This window comes from Strix uralensis, chromosome 14 (genome assembly GCF_047716275.1).
Source record: "Strix uralensis isolate ZFMK-TIS-50842 chromosome 14, bStrUra1, whole genome shotgun sequence".
NCBI lineage: Eukaryota > Metazoa > Chordata > Aves > Strigiformes > Strigidae > Strix > Strix uralensis.
Window position 1 is genome coordinate 22612148 of NC_133985.1, and position 14768 is coordinate 22626915.

The following is a 14768-nucleotide window of genomic DNA, read 5'->3' on the forward strand; positions in this document are numbered from 1 at the left end:
ACTAGTATGATTAGTTACAGTACCATAAAAGTGTTACAAATAGTTTAAATTTAGTTCTCTAGTTTCAGGTGCCCACTTCCAGAGTTCTTAGCCAGGAAGTTACTTTTGCATTTGGTATAAACATCATTTTATCTGTAAAATGAATTTAAAGAACAACAAAGAGAAATGCTTTAAGAGCAAGCATTGTGCTGAGATTTGAACTGGTACGAGTGAAACCTAAAGCCTGCACAAGATGGTAAAATATTTGTTTTACTTTCTCAACATTTAAAAACAGAACAACCCTGAGCTATTTCAGTCTACTGCGTGGTCCTTTCGTGCTCGGCAGGAATGTACAGGGCAGGCTACAGCTCCTCCTCAAGGACTGTGCTGCTTGCCAAGCCACCGGCCCAGGGAGCAGCCAGGCAAGCACGCCGCTGCACACCAACGCGCAGCGCTCCAGAGCGCCAGCTCCACTTCACAGCTTTTGTGAAGCAAAACGACAGCTCTTCTCCGTGGGGAGCTGGCTGTGCCCCAAGATCCACAGCCCCGCAAAGGGAAAGGCACCTTTTGCTGCTCTTACCTATCGTCAAAAACAAGTTTTGCTCTTCTTGACTTTGAACTTTCTGTAGACTGGCCAGACGCAGGGGGGCAGTTTGATGAATTGTTCAGAATCTTTTCCTGAAAGGAAAATTGTTGTCAAATAATAAAGAACAGTTGAATCTTCTCTGCCTTCAAGAAAAGGATTTGTATAAATTTCTCCCATGACTTCAGGCATTAGAGGCTCTGCAGCTCCTTTAGCTGCCATTCACCACAGACAGTAACACAGCGTCCATGAGGCTTTCACCTACTGCTGGCACAGAGGTGGATGCAGAGGCTGTAATCAAGCTCCTCACTCTAATACACCAGGAGATCTCCATTAGAGGAAAGAATGCGGCCAAGGCTTTCTAGACACACCCGGGTCCAGGAAATCCTTCCCTGAATCTCCCCTGTCACTGTTTCTAAGTCCTGTTTTTCCACTCTAATAAACAGATTATGAATGTTTTTATGATTTCTCATTTCTGTCAACAACATGCTCTGCTGAATGTCTTTGCCTTGGAAAAAAAATAAATTTTGGAAGGATAAACATCATCTTCAGGGAGAGAAATTGGCTGTCTTCACAAGACACCGTCCTTGCTCCCCTAAATTATACACGGCTCAACATTACACTTCAGGCTAAAGACCGGACACTACAAACACGCTGTGAATCATAAATGAATCAATTTTTAGTAGCTAAACAGTATAAAACAACTCCCCAGCTTCATCTCTGTTTTCCGCTCCTTGATTTATCGTGACCAAAGGCCACCTATAGAGATGTATTTCATAACCTACTTTTATCAGATTATTGCTAACCAGAAGGATCCTGGAGTTGCAAGGCACCAGGTTTGCACAGCAATGTCCTATCTACCATTGTAACGTACAAACAATAATAAAACATGCAGTGCAATGCAGGGAGAGCATAGAACACTTTAAGACAGACATGACTAAGCATATGTGAGGTATAAAATGATAAACATCTCACAAATTAACAACTGGCTTAGGGACGTTTCTATGCTGATGAATAAAGAAAGGGCAAAGCCTCAGCCTGCAAGGTAAATTCACTATCTACAGTTCCTGGAAATGTCTTATGCAGCCACGGATATACGCAACCTGCCAGGCTTCTAAAATCCCCTGGTATTGGCATCTGAAGTAACGCAGCACGTCTCCCAGTTCAGATACTCATGAACTCCACCCTGATGACTAAGTTACTTTCTGCCATTGCTAATGTCTGTTTGCTACTTTACTCCTCCCCAAATCAATTATCTTTCCTGAATATTTTTAGACTTTGCTTCTAAGCTTTTCAGACACTGCAAATCCAACTCCTGAGGTTCAGCAGCTGCTTAAACTGGAGTTTCCACGGCCCATCGGAGGCTTTGGGGCTTTGCTGCGGAGCGCTTGCAGACAGCCCACCAGCACACCTTGGAACCACACAGACAAAGGTGAAATCCCTCCCAGTGAAACGTACTGTGCTCGACAACTGGCTGTACAATAAAAACTGCTCATCACAGGTATTCAACAACACACTCAGATGTCCTCACAGGCTAATTTCTGTCCAGCAAGACACATTTATATACTGATGAAAAAGCATATTAAAATTTAGTGACTTAAGAGTGTCATTTTCCTATAATATTTCTAAATTTCGTCACATCTAAATATCCTCCTAACCTAAATACCTTAAAAACCATTTTCTGCACCATCTTTATAACCGTGGTTTCTTCACTCCAGCCACACAGAGCTCTGTACATTCCCGAGCTGGAGTTAAAATAATCTTTCTGCAGTCCTACAGCGTCACAAAATGAGAGCTATAGCTTTGTGTCCTAGCACTGAGCGTGGACCGAGCTCCCGCTCTCCTTAAAAATCAGGACAAGATCTCTATCTTCTCCGATGAGACAAGAGTAACCTCATTGTTCCATCTACTTTTGTGTAAACGGCTTTCTAGTGATATTTCTTATTAACAAATTAAACACTAAATAAGCAGCATCAGTAATCAGAAGATGACTAAACACATTTCACTAATTAACATAAGAATTTGGTAGGAATAAGCATTAGTATTCTACGATCCCTCCCTCCCTAATTTATAGGCTTCCAAGGCACTTAAGCACTATGACACGAAAGAACACATATCTAGAACTAATCACATTTTAACTTGAACTGCAAATTCTTGTTTAGATCACACTGAGCATGTCAAACTGCAAAGAAACAGGCTTAAGGCTTTTACAGAATAAGCCCCTTACCTTGGTCTCTTTAGCACTGCTAGAACCCTTTCCCTCCGTCTTCTTTTGTTTGGAAGATGAGCTGCTTTTACTGCCGCTGCCACTCTCCTTGCTAAGGTTGCTGCTGGACTTTAAGGATGACGACTGACTGACCGTCCTCTTCCGGGACCCGTGTTCTTGCTTGACATCTTTCTGCAGGACTGGGGCAGCAGGAGATGGCAGTAAGTCCTTCTCTTTAACAGCACTTGGCTTTGAAGACCTGGAAAAAATGAACAAATTCAGGTTTTGGGTTTCTTTCCCTAAAAAACCAAAACCAAACCCAAAGAAAAAAACAAAAAAAAACCCCAACACTGCAAATTTTTTTTTTTAAATATTTTTTTTAAAAACAAACAAGATTTTTATTGTTAGACCTAGCAAACTATATATGGAGGAAAAGAAAGAGAATAACCATCTTGGTAAGTAGGTTTCTATGAAGCCAGATTGAACTCGTTTTCACCATTTTATTTGTTCTGACCTGAAAACACAGTAGGCAAGTTCTAACCATAAAACCACATCCCTACAACAGTTCTTAAAAAAACACCCTAAAACACTTACAGTGTAAGAAATTAATGCCAACGTTAGCGCCAGCCTGTCTGTTGCAGACTAGTCAGCCTAACAGCTCAGAAAAAAGATGGCCCAGATAAATGTTCTCTGGAACCCAGGAAACAGGGAAGCTTTTTCAGCGTAGCCTTTCAGTACACTCTTACCTTGGCTGCTCGTGGGCTATTTCTGGCTTCCTGTAATAATTCTTTCTACACATTACTTTTATAAAATCATACAGTTTCATTTAATTAAATGTCCTTCAGATAACTGCACTGGCAATCAAGCAAATATCACAAATAATAGGCAAAAAAGCATAATCAAGCTAGAAACGCATCCATTCATTCTACATCTGTTTCCTAACAAATAGTGAGACACTGTTTAATTCGGAATGTGCAAACAACTTTTCTAGCATCTGATGTGCTGCAGCTTCTCACATATTTGTAATTTGGCAATTACTCACTCTACAGCAATATTTTCCATGACATAATTATACTAGTTTTCAGTTGCTTGATCTGAAATAGCAGAGTTTTAAGAGGCAGTGGAAAAAAACTTACTCTTTCCTGTGGATCAACACTGACCAAGAAATAAATCAAATAAAAGCATAACAGTTCTTACAAAAAGCGTGGAAAATTACAGAAATAACATACAAGTAAAGGAGTATCAAACAATGTTATTGATTTGCTAATTCTGTATTACTTTGCTTTTGTGTCATTCACACTTTTCTTTAGCTAATGTATCAAGCAAACGTGACGCTAAATCCACAGATCCAAATCTCAGTGCCATCGGCTTCCCAGACAATGCCAGTTAAGTTGTTTATTCGCAGTTTATAAACTTGCTAAACTGAGAATTACCAGATTGGGTGAATTTAAAAGCACAGACTTTGCACGATCAAAAAGCCAGATGCACAGCTGATTTCTAAAACAAACAAAACCCAACGTATATTAGAGAAAAACAAGGAAGCAGGTATTCCATAACACACCAACCCTTCACATGAGGGGTTACCCTACTTCTGGTAAGTAAAACAATTGTCCTTGGCCAATGTTTTTGGTTATGGAAATTAATTTCCACCAACTACTAGCAAGAACTCTGAAGTCAATCTGTCTGAAGGGTAAGAATGAATGGAATTTTACCCACCGATTAATAATGAGGAAACACGTTGTTGGGGGGGTGGGAGGAGGAGGAGAAGAGGGGGGAAGACAGGCACCCATCTTCTCCTTGATCACCCTGAGCCTTCAATGTTGAGAACACAGCCAAGATACTCACTCCCTACTGCTGGAAGTCTTGTGTCCTGATGTAGCTTTTTCTTCCAGTTTCGTTTTCTTGCTTTCGCTGGCTCTGTTTTCATCTTCATTCTGAATAAAGCAAACAAGAAATACATCCAGGCAAACGTCCACATTACAGCTTCAGAGGGGCAATCTTTCACATGAAGAGACATAATTTAGCAGGTGCTTTGCAGTGTACAGAATAAGCTATGACGGACCACAAAAACATGCCCTACAGCATCTAGTCCCTATCAAATATTTGACCAGACCCTGATATAGGAACGTAATGAAAAACAAAGTCTGGCTTCTAAATTACTAACCTGCATAAAAGATGTAGCACCTAAGTTGTTCATTTAGCAAAAACATATATTATCACAGAATCACAGAACCATCAAGGTTGGAAAAGACCTTGAAGATCATCTAGTCCATCCATTAATCTAACACTGACAGTTCCCAACTACACCACATCCCTAAATTATCACCATATCATTTTATCACCATGAAATACCAGCAAAATCTGCCAAAGGCTTCAATAAGAGATCAAGAGACAGATTTTATGTTGTGGAGCCTAACAGAGGTTAGGCCACAATGACAAAAAAAGGTAAAAATCTTGCAGAGATGCTGAAGATGATAAATTATATAAATTTAATCCTCGAGTCAAAAGGTCTTGAAGGTAAGTTTCTAAGCTGCCTTCAGCAAGCACTGGAAGTATCAATACAGTGAATAAAATGGAAAATAGGGCCTCACAGAATAAGTCATGTGGTGACATAACCCAGATTCAAACCCAAAAGGTTTCATTTTTGTTACACTGATGCTGCAACCCTGAGCCTTACAGTCAAGGAAGCACACGAGCAAATAATGTGTAGAAATCAAGTGGCCCCAGCTGCGTAGAAGGCACTTGTAAACCTCAAAACTGGAGGGGTGGGGGGGAAAGGGTGGGTTTTTCTTCAGTTGCCTCAAACAGGCTTGCATCTTCTCCAGCATGCACCAGTAAGCATCAGAGTAATCTGAGGATTTCAAACAATTAACAACCAGAATGTTTGCTGGGAGAAAGCCTAAATTTCATTGGTCTTACCAAAGCTTTCTGGTTTAGATGTAAGAGCAGAGATCTTTAATGCTGTAACTCCAAATGTGTACTGAAAGGCATAACCGGTCAAGGAAATGGAAGTCAGGGTATTCAGAGACTTTGGAGCATGCGAGCGTGTTCCCATGAACATTAGGATTTATACAGTAACATGTGGAAAAAATAACTAATCACTGTACTGGTCAGAGTTATTCCCATTTTACAAAAAAGGCTCATACTTTCTCACTTAATTTCCTTATCCAGCAAAAATAGGAATCAGTACAGGAGAAACTTCTGTTTGCAGTTACATGTCAAGTCTCCTAGACGACACTAATTTCAGTAAATGGTCAAGTTTATTGAGGTTGCTCAGTAGGAAAACTGATTTAACTGAAATCATCTATCTCCTCTGGAGAGTCAAATCACTCTCCAAATGATATCATATAATCCTTTGATTCCACACGTCAACGAAGTCTTACAACCGCTGCCAAATCCCTATCAAAATGAAATTTTCAGAATGAAATCCAGAGTAGCACAGCAATTTTGGAATCCCTGAACCAGGGCTTTACGATCCTAACTTCATGGAAACCAGAAACTTATAAACACTCACTGGATCACTGACTCCATCTGACAGTCACAGGCTCACTCTTTATACAGACTGGCTATGTTCTGAGGTTTGTGGAAGCAGTTTAAAATTACACCACCAACTACTTCTTACCATTCCCTCTTCTAAGAGTATTACTTCTGTTCAGGTCCCCCACTGACTCCTGTCCATTTTATTGCCCTCCAGGCATTCCTGCTTTATTTATAGTTGAAAAGATGAAATGCTTTTTTGGAAAAGATTAAATATCATTATGGAAAGATCCCTCTGCTCCCAATAAAGCAGCACCCTTGAGATTAGGGTTTCTGCTGCTGCCATGCCCCAGGCCCATTTCTGCCCCATCCCTGGTCCTGACAATATGCAATTGCATGATTCACTGGTTCAAGGAGCTGAAGACTGTGCCTTTTTTTTTCCCCCCCCCTCTTGTTTGGCCAGGTGAATTTTCCATTGGATCAGCTGCCTGAGCTTGCCTGCGGTGCAAGAGGGAGCGGAGGCATGCGAGGGCAGGATGCGGTGCTCAGAGGTACAGAAGCTCCACGAGCTCCAGCTCCAGTGCTACCACTCTTACAGGTGCAACCTTCTCCCCTCCCCTCTTCACTCCAAAAGAAAACCCCAGTACTGTAACAGCACAGCGATGATCGACGTGTTCTACACAAAACAGCTACCCAAAGTCATCTCAGTTGCTGTCTCACTACAGTGGGGTATGGGCTGGGTTGCTGGGCTACACGCTTGACACCAGTAGCAACCCACTAAGGGGCTGAGATAACAGGTAAATCTCTCTACAAAATTATCACCTGCTTATGTTTCCTTTTGCCTTTTGTAGAACTTTTGTCAGACGGCTGCTTCTGGGATTCTCTCGCGTGCTTCTCTGGCACATTTTTCTTTTCCACTTTGGGTGCATCAGCATCCTTGTAAGGCTTCCCTGGTATTCTTGATAAGAGGCTCAGGTCAATCTTCACAATAAGTGGGTACCTTTCATCAGGATCACTGAGTGGTGAAAGAAGCTCTTTCTCTTCCATAGGAGAGAACATTCTTTGCCGAAAAAAGCTGTCATCCTCCTCCATGGAAGATTTAACAGGAGTCCTATTGCTCTCAGAGTATTTGGGTGTTTGTGATGAAGGAGGCAGGCTCTCATTTTCATCTGAATCAGAGGATGAGGTATCTGTTTCTATGAATTCCCTGGATTTCTGGGCAGATTTGCTCGAAGCCTTGTATTTCTTTTTCTCTGTGGTAGGCCGAGGGGAAGATTTGGGCTCTTTCTTTATATTGGGTTTTCTGGAGCCTTTTGTGGCTGCCTTATGCCTGTTTGAAGGTATATTTGTTGCCATGTCTACTGGGGTTTCACTTTCTATTTTAAGACCTCCTCTAGGCTCTTCAACAGCTGTCTTTTCTGCTTTCTTGGGCTGCTTTTTACCTACAGTCCTCCTCTGTGTTGAGCTGTCACTCTGGGCCGGTGATTTCTGCCTGCCACGACTGCCCTCTGAGCCCTTTTGGGTGGGTTTGGAATCTCGCCCCGGTGTAGACGAAATCGAATCCTTGGATCCACTTTGATCAGTGTACCCACTCCCTGTCCCCTGATCCCGTCCCTCTTTTTTGTAGCCTTGGGAAGATGGGATATTGCTGTCCACGGAAGACGCTGGTGACACTTTATGTGAATTAACTTTGTTCAACCAGTTATCCAGTTGCCACTTGTTTGTTGGTGGTGGCTCTGGCTAAAAACAAATAAAAAAACAGTGTTAGATAAAGTATTTCACATTCCTTCCATCTTTTCCACAGGACAGCTGTATTATGCTGCATGCCAAAGCAAGAGGTACACCAAAAAACCTGAGATAAATAATGAATGAAATATAAATTGATGAATATAGGTACAAATAACAGCTCTCATTCTTCCTTCATCGGGAGCAGCTGCTATCAACAGGCAATATTTGCTGCCATAGCTTTCCAGACTAAAAGCCTGCAGTTTTTTAAGGTACTGTTACCATATCTAACTTCTGCTCTCCAACAGATAACTGGTGGTAAAAAATCACCTCAAATCCCAACATCAAATGCGCGCTTATACAGAGAATCGTTACCGTATCCAATTACAGGTGCTTCAGCAAAAGAACAGTCCATCTTGAAATGATCCCACATTTGTCAGTCTTATTTTTTTAAAAAACACTTTGAGAATTTATTAATATTTTCTGCTTTTAAAACGCAGGATTAATGTCAAGCTAATGAAGACAGCCCAAACACATGTCAAATCCTACCTCAGGGGAAGCACTCTGTGATGGTTCATTAGCTTCACTATCACTAGAACTGCTTTCACTTTCAGAGTCCGATCCTGAACTGCTTTCAGATCCACTATGGCTGCTCGAGTCATCCCTCGAATTATCTGCTCCTTCACTGTTATGCTGTGAAGGTTCAGAATTACTGAAAACAAAAATGAGGAAAAATAAACAAACACCATCCAAGGCACAAATATATCCGAGAAGTGCTTTCATTAGAAAGAATAAAATCTTTCAATTAACATTTACTAGGAGATTCAACACAACTGAACACAGTTCACCCTGGAAGCAAACAGCCCTTGTTTTTTCCCCCCTCCCAAAGTGGTTAGTATAATTTGCAGGATATACGCTATTTAATCACTGATTAACTTCTAATCACCTTTTGCTTCAACACAAAAGACAAACATGAATTTTAGAAACAAGATCAAACCAAGAGTGCTGACTGGGCTGAATATCACCACTCTGCTTTCTCTGCCGCAGTCTGCCAGGAATGCCTACCTTCCAGGTGTGCTCCTTGGCACGGTCTTATCGCAGTCCTGCAATTAAGAAAAAGAGCATGAAGCTTCTAGAAGTTACTTGGGGATTGTCTATAAAATTAAATTGCAAAGCATCAATTTAGAGCCTTTAAATTTTTAAAATTATTTAGCCCGAATAGCATCTTAACTCAGTACTTGCAGCAGTTTAAATTTGTCTGCATTTTCCCTAAACAGAAATGAAAATAAATCAGAGTTTTCTCCAGGTTTTCACCACAAATCTATTACCTCAGAGTCCTACACACGCTGACTGCAGCTCTAGTTCCTCCTTCCACCACTCACTAATACCATGTTTTCATCTTTTTGAAGCAGACGATTCTACATTTTACAATGCTCTTCCTGAGATGCCCAGAGTATCAGGAGTTACCCAACTAAATGCACTATCTCGAAGTTTTTCACATGAAAAAAATCAAATACTAGAACTGGGAGAGGAAGAAAAGAAACAAAAAAGCAGTGTGGATGACTGCTGGGTAGCACGGACCCTATTTTCAATTTAGCATGCTCGATGCTATTTCTGACAGAAGCTGCGCAGAGTTAATATTGACAAAGAGGAAAACAGACTTTTCGACAAAAATAAAGGTGCTGCTATACTCCCAGTTACAGATACTGTATCCCTTATCAACCCAAATGCAGGTCCAAGCTACTAATGCACAGAGACATTCATACCACGTACTCTTTAAGTGGAGTGGCAGAACATGAAGGGTTCTATCTCTAAATGACAGGTCATTACCTATGTTTTAAATTACACTATTGCCATTTCACATTCAGAGAAAGCCCACTTGAAATCAGTAAAACAAGATTTTCTAGATAAAAGCATACTGTTTTCACAAAGCAGATAATTTTCCCCAAGTTTACATTTAGGAATACCCAAAGTTTGACTAAAAACATGCCACTTGATTTTAGTTTCTTAATCATAAATGTCTTCTTAAGCTGCTCAGTTTGCTGTTGGAATATTGAGCACTGCTCAAGTACTGAACCATGAATGCATTTGTTATGTTCTTCTGAAACTCTGATTTAATGAACATACCTGCTCTCCATCGCTGTCTTCACTACTGCTAAGTTTTAAGTCATCTTTCAACATACTAAGTAAAAAGGAGAAAGTGAGACAAGTTTTTCCACGTACTTTAATTACTTTCAAAGCATTCTTCTATATTTCAACATGCTATTGTTTATACTACAAAGTAGGCTGCGTGGGTGAAATCCACAAAATGCCACTCTAACATTGGTGAGTTAAGTCATTCTTTAGAGAAGAATAAGGATTCTAGTACTTTGAGTGCTTAGTCCATTCTGTTAAATTTAGAAAGGAAATTTGACACAATTTACTAATGTGGGAGGAGCTAACTTGTGTATGTTCAACTTCTTACACACAATGGCCAAGAATACCATGTTAAATAGAATCAAGAAAGCTAACACTAGTGGCTGTTTCCTGTCTCGTGGCAACAGTGCAACTGTTCTAAGCCATAATTATTTGATTATTATTCAAAGCCATAATTATTTGTGGTAGTCATGCATACACACACTATTTCACAATACTGAAAATACACGAACACACTGAAAACACATAGCAGGGTACAGGGCCCTTGTGCTTATTGAAAAACACCTTTGATTACAAAAAATGTAAGAACATCTTACTCTGTCTGGTTCGATTCACATCTGGAGAAAGAAAAGGAGAAAGGATTAAAAGTCTAATACTTTGAGTTTCACAGTATAGCTGTTCTACTCATGATAGCCTCTAGGATCTAGTTCCTGAAATATTTTTCATTGCTACCCTTTTACAAAAGATGTATTTATCTCCTTTTTTATGTTTTTTGACCAGATCGCAATCACTTTTTTTTAAAAAATGATTTAAAACTGTATTGTCAGAGTAAACATTTTCTCAACTTTCTTCCCATGCATCCCAGTTCAACACATGTCTAATGCTACCTCTCGTTCTTAGATGTTCTCCCATTCCCCAGCTTGGGAAACAGCACAGCTCCCCCTTAGCGGTCTGTGCTGCTGTGGCAAAAGGAAAGCCAAACGGTCAACTTCCATTTCTACCACTTGTTGAACTGGCTGCATATGAGCGTCGTCTTAAACTACTCATTTTTGGGAAACTGACTGTAAGTCTATCATAATTGAGGGGTTTTTCCTTTTGTTCTATTCCCCTCCCATAGGTCATGTGCTTTTTAATCTCACTAACACTGTAACGTGCACAGACAAGCAGAAGAACTAGACTTCATTTTGTGATTGCATCACAACAAATGTTAACTTCGAATAACAAGCTTTCAGAATCTACAACCACTCTCATTTAACATACGATCGGCTGATAAACCTTTATTTTCATGGACATATGTGTTTGGAAACAATCTTTTAACAGCATATAATTGATTTTCAGGTATGAGAGAGGTGGACTACAGCCATCCAGAATATTCCAGTTGCTTTTTGTTTTTTCTTCCAGTTGCACGATTGACAAAGGAAAACGTTGGGCCTGTGTGCATAACTAATAGACATGTTTGTCAGTCAGTTAAGAGACTGAGCAAAACAAACTTAACCAGATCCCAAGCACAGTTTACTGTCTCCTCCAATACTGAACAGTTCCCCATCCTGTCTCTTTGTGCAACCACTACGAGCTGCTTCCAGCTGCCAGCTCTGCAATGCACACGCTTGGTAAGTCCCGTCCCATCCTGCCTGTTCTTATACGCCAACACCTTCCTGGTTTACAAGTCAGTTCCAAGGTCCAAACTCCTGCACACCTATCCTGACAACTGACAAGAAACAGGGGAACGGAAAGGCAGCACAGGGTATTTGTGACTCACTCCAATGTGCCATAGTTGTCCACTGTCCCAGAAAACGGCTGCTTAAAGATGATCCCCTTTTTCTGCCAGTTGAGGAGAAGTATGCTAAAGAGTTTGTGCGAGAACTGACAGATTCTAGTAAAAGAAACAGCTATTTCCCAGGTCTCTTAAAATTCAACTGTTATTTGAGAAACGTTCTCAACAGCCACTTACGATTTGGATTGATGACCGTTGGATGTTTTTGATGAAGGATTATATCGTTCTAGAAGAAGAAAAAAAAAGAAATTCACAGCTGAAAACTCAGCCAGCAAAATAAGTCACTCCCCAGTTGCCAGAAGTACAAAGTCTTAGATAAACCAAGAGTGGCTGAGTAGACAGGAGAAAGTAATAACTAGCTGGTGCCAGGTACAATCTCCCACAGGCTGAAGACACGTGTGGATGCAGAGACAAAATACTAAATACAGCAAGTAATTTAATCAAGAAAACTAGAAAATTATTTAAATCATTTCTGTCTAAACCAATGCACACTTAATTTATTATTAATGCTGTGAAAAACTGTTTTGCTTCTATCAAGATTAATCTATTGCCTTCTACATGCAGGATGCAGGATATAAATCAGCCGGCCAAGCTCTGACTTGTTTCAGCATCCCGACTTCGCTTTTTAGCAGATGAGCAATCTTTACATCCAGAAATCAAATTCAGAAACCAATTCTTACAATAGAAATACATACTGATATAAACTACTTTTCAGTTTGGGGGGTTTTCCTTCCCTTTTCTTTAATTCTGGCAAATTGCGTAGTTCAACCGAAACAAGAACTGAGGCTGTTAAAAGTTTCCCAGAAAATTCAAACAGGAGTTAAAAACTGGTTCTGTGTTTTGACTAACCTTGCCTCTTCATTTACACACCTAAAGATCAGTTGCTCCTATAACGTAAGTCTATGGTTTAGCATCATGGAATTAAGTTTTAATTTGTTTCCTTAATTCCCTGCGGTATCAGGTGTTTAGATTAAGCTGCTTGTGAATATCTAAGAATAAACCATTCTTCTTTTACTATTTCATCTGTTTAATCACTTCAAGAGGGAGTGGAAAGACTTTTGGAAAGTAACAGCACAAATCTAAATTAATTTTACCTGGTATGTTACCTGTGTTAAATTATTAAGTAATATCCAAACCAACAATATAGTTAAAGAGAAATAAAAGCTGCTTTTGTCTAAAATCTGCAAATGTGTTCGGGGACAAGAAATTCAAGGATATTGCTAAGGATATTCCTATGAGTTCTTGACCAGTTCACTCTCTTGATTTGAAAATGACAAAGTGAAAATGAACAGTGAAACTGCAATGTGCTTCTTCTATTGAAATATAAACATAAGCACTATTTTGGTTTCAAATAAGTCCCCCAGCAGGGATTTGGATTTTTTTAAAGGGTGTTTTGTTTTAGTTCTCAGCTATTTTCAAACAGATCAACCAGGAAGGCATTTTTTCAAGAATTAGAAACATGACAAACTACAATACATATTTTTTTTCTAGAAGACAGTAACAACCTTGCAACTCAATCATAACTTTCTAGATCTCAACAAGAAATGCAAAAGACAATAAAGCAATTGTTTTATAGGTTAAAACTTCAGAAAGCACAGAAAATCTTAGCTTAGACTCCATCCTATAAGCAGTCTGGAAAATCTCCTTCTCTAAAAAGCATGACATACTAAGAATACTGAATCACAATAAAAACATTAAACACATTACAGGAAGTTTAACATACTTACTCTGTTCTCCAGTGCCAAAACTGGACTGTTGAGACTCCTAAGGGAATAAAAGATCACAAATGTTTTTTTCACGGGGAATTTTAACATATTAAAAACCATGCTTTAAGCAAGATACTCTTTCCACTTAAAGATGGCACCTAACCGCTGAAAAATAAAAAAAAAAACCCTAACAGCAAAACAGAGTGATTCTTTGTCTGGGCCCTAACTCCCCTCGCCAGCCGTAGCGGCACAGGCAGCACAGGGAAGGAGTGCTTCACACTCCTCTTCCTCAGCTCAGCTCTCCCACTTGCTTGGTTTTAAGAAAGGCCATGTGCAGCTGTACTACACGATAGCTGAAACTCCAAACCCCCTATGTAACTTCCATAAATCCTATCTTCATGTATGTTTAACATGGAGAGGGATCTTCGGTATGTTTTTATCTTCCTTACACACAGAAAAGCTTTGTTGCTAGTTTTACGTATTTTCATTCAAATTCTTTTCTCTGCTTTTTTCTTTTTCAGACACATACAGCATCGTGGTGGACAAGCAAAGAGTATAGTAACCTATCAGCAAAAAAAAAAATAAAACTCTTAGCTACAAAGGAGCCCAAGAGACAATGAAACTTAAAATCTGAACAGATCTGCACACTCTGCCCCAAAACTCCTTCTCGCAGCGGCTCCAGGCGAGTCCCTGGTACACAGCTGGCCAACACATCATTCCTCCCCAGTGAAGGCCAGATCTTCTACAAAAGCCAATGAGCAATGCTATGGAATTTCCTTCGATACATAAAGTATCTGTTACCTATAAAGCTAGGCGTGAAGATGAAGCCTTGCAAATTGTAACGCTTCTATGATCTTCAGTATTCCCATCTCAGAAAACCCAATTCTGACTCCCAAGACATAATAAATTTTTTTTAAACCCTACAATATTGTTTTAACAAACAAATACACAGAGGATACCAAGTTACTGAAAACCTACTTCTAGGCTAGAGTGCCATTTTAAAATAGGACCTTCCTGACCTCATTTTAAAATGAGGACAAATGCTGGCCCCATAAATAAAAATTGAAAATATTTGACTCAATTCATAAAGTTATATACACACATTTTACTTAAATGCTCTGGCAGTGGCAAACCAGAATTACAATTTAACAACGAATTCCGTTTTTTTTTGGTGTAACTGTG

The 14768-nt window shown here is 39.8% G+C and overlaps 1 protein-coding gene across 7 annotated transcripts in view; it reads right to left on the reverse strand.

Moving 5' to 3' along the window:
* AFF4 (ALF transcription elongation factor 4) overlaps window positions 1-14768 on the reverse strand; it is a 52648-nt gene that overhangs the window by 10019 nt on the left and 27861 nt on the right. For all 7 annotated transcript variants that reach the window (XM_074883403.1, XM_074883404.1, XM_074883402.1 and 4 more), the window contains 10 exons: window positions 13608-13644; window positions 12058-12106; window positions 10703-10723; window positions 10098-10152; window positions 9036-9073; window positions 8520-8682; window positions 7068-7985; window positions 4614-4702; window positions 2790-3027; window positions 560-657 (listed from right to left, as the gene is read on the reverse strand). In XM_074883403.1, the coding sequence (XP_074739504.1) occupies window positions 560-657; window positions 2790-3027; window positions 4614-4702; window positions 7068-7985; window positions 8520-8682; window positions 9036-9073; window positions 10098-10152; window positions 10703-10723; window positions 12058-12106; window positions 13608-13644 (1706 nt within the window). The remainder of the gene's footprint in view (window positions 1-559; window positions 658-2789; window positions 3028-4613; window positions 4703-7067; window positions 7986-8519; window positions 8683-9035; window positions 9074-10097; window positions 10153-10702; window positions 10724-12057; window positions 12107-13607; window positions 13645-14768) is intronic.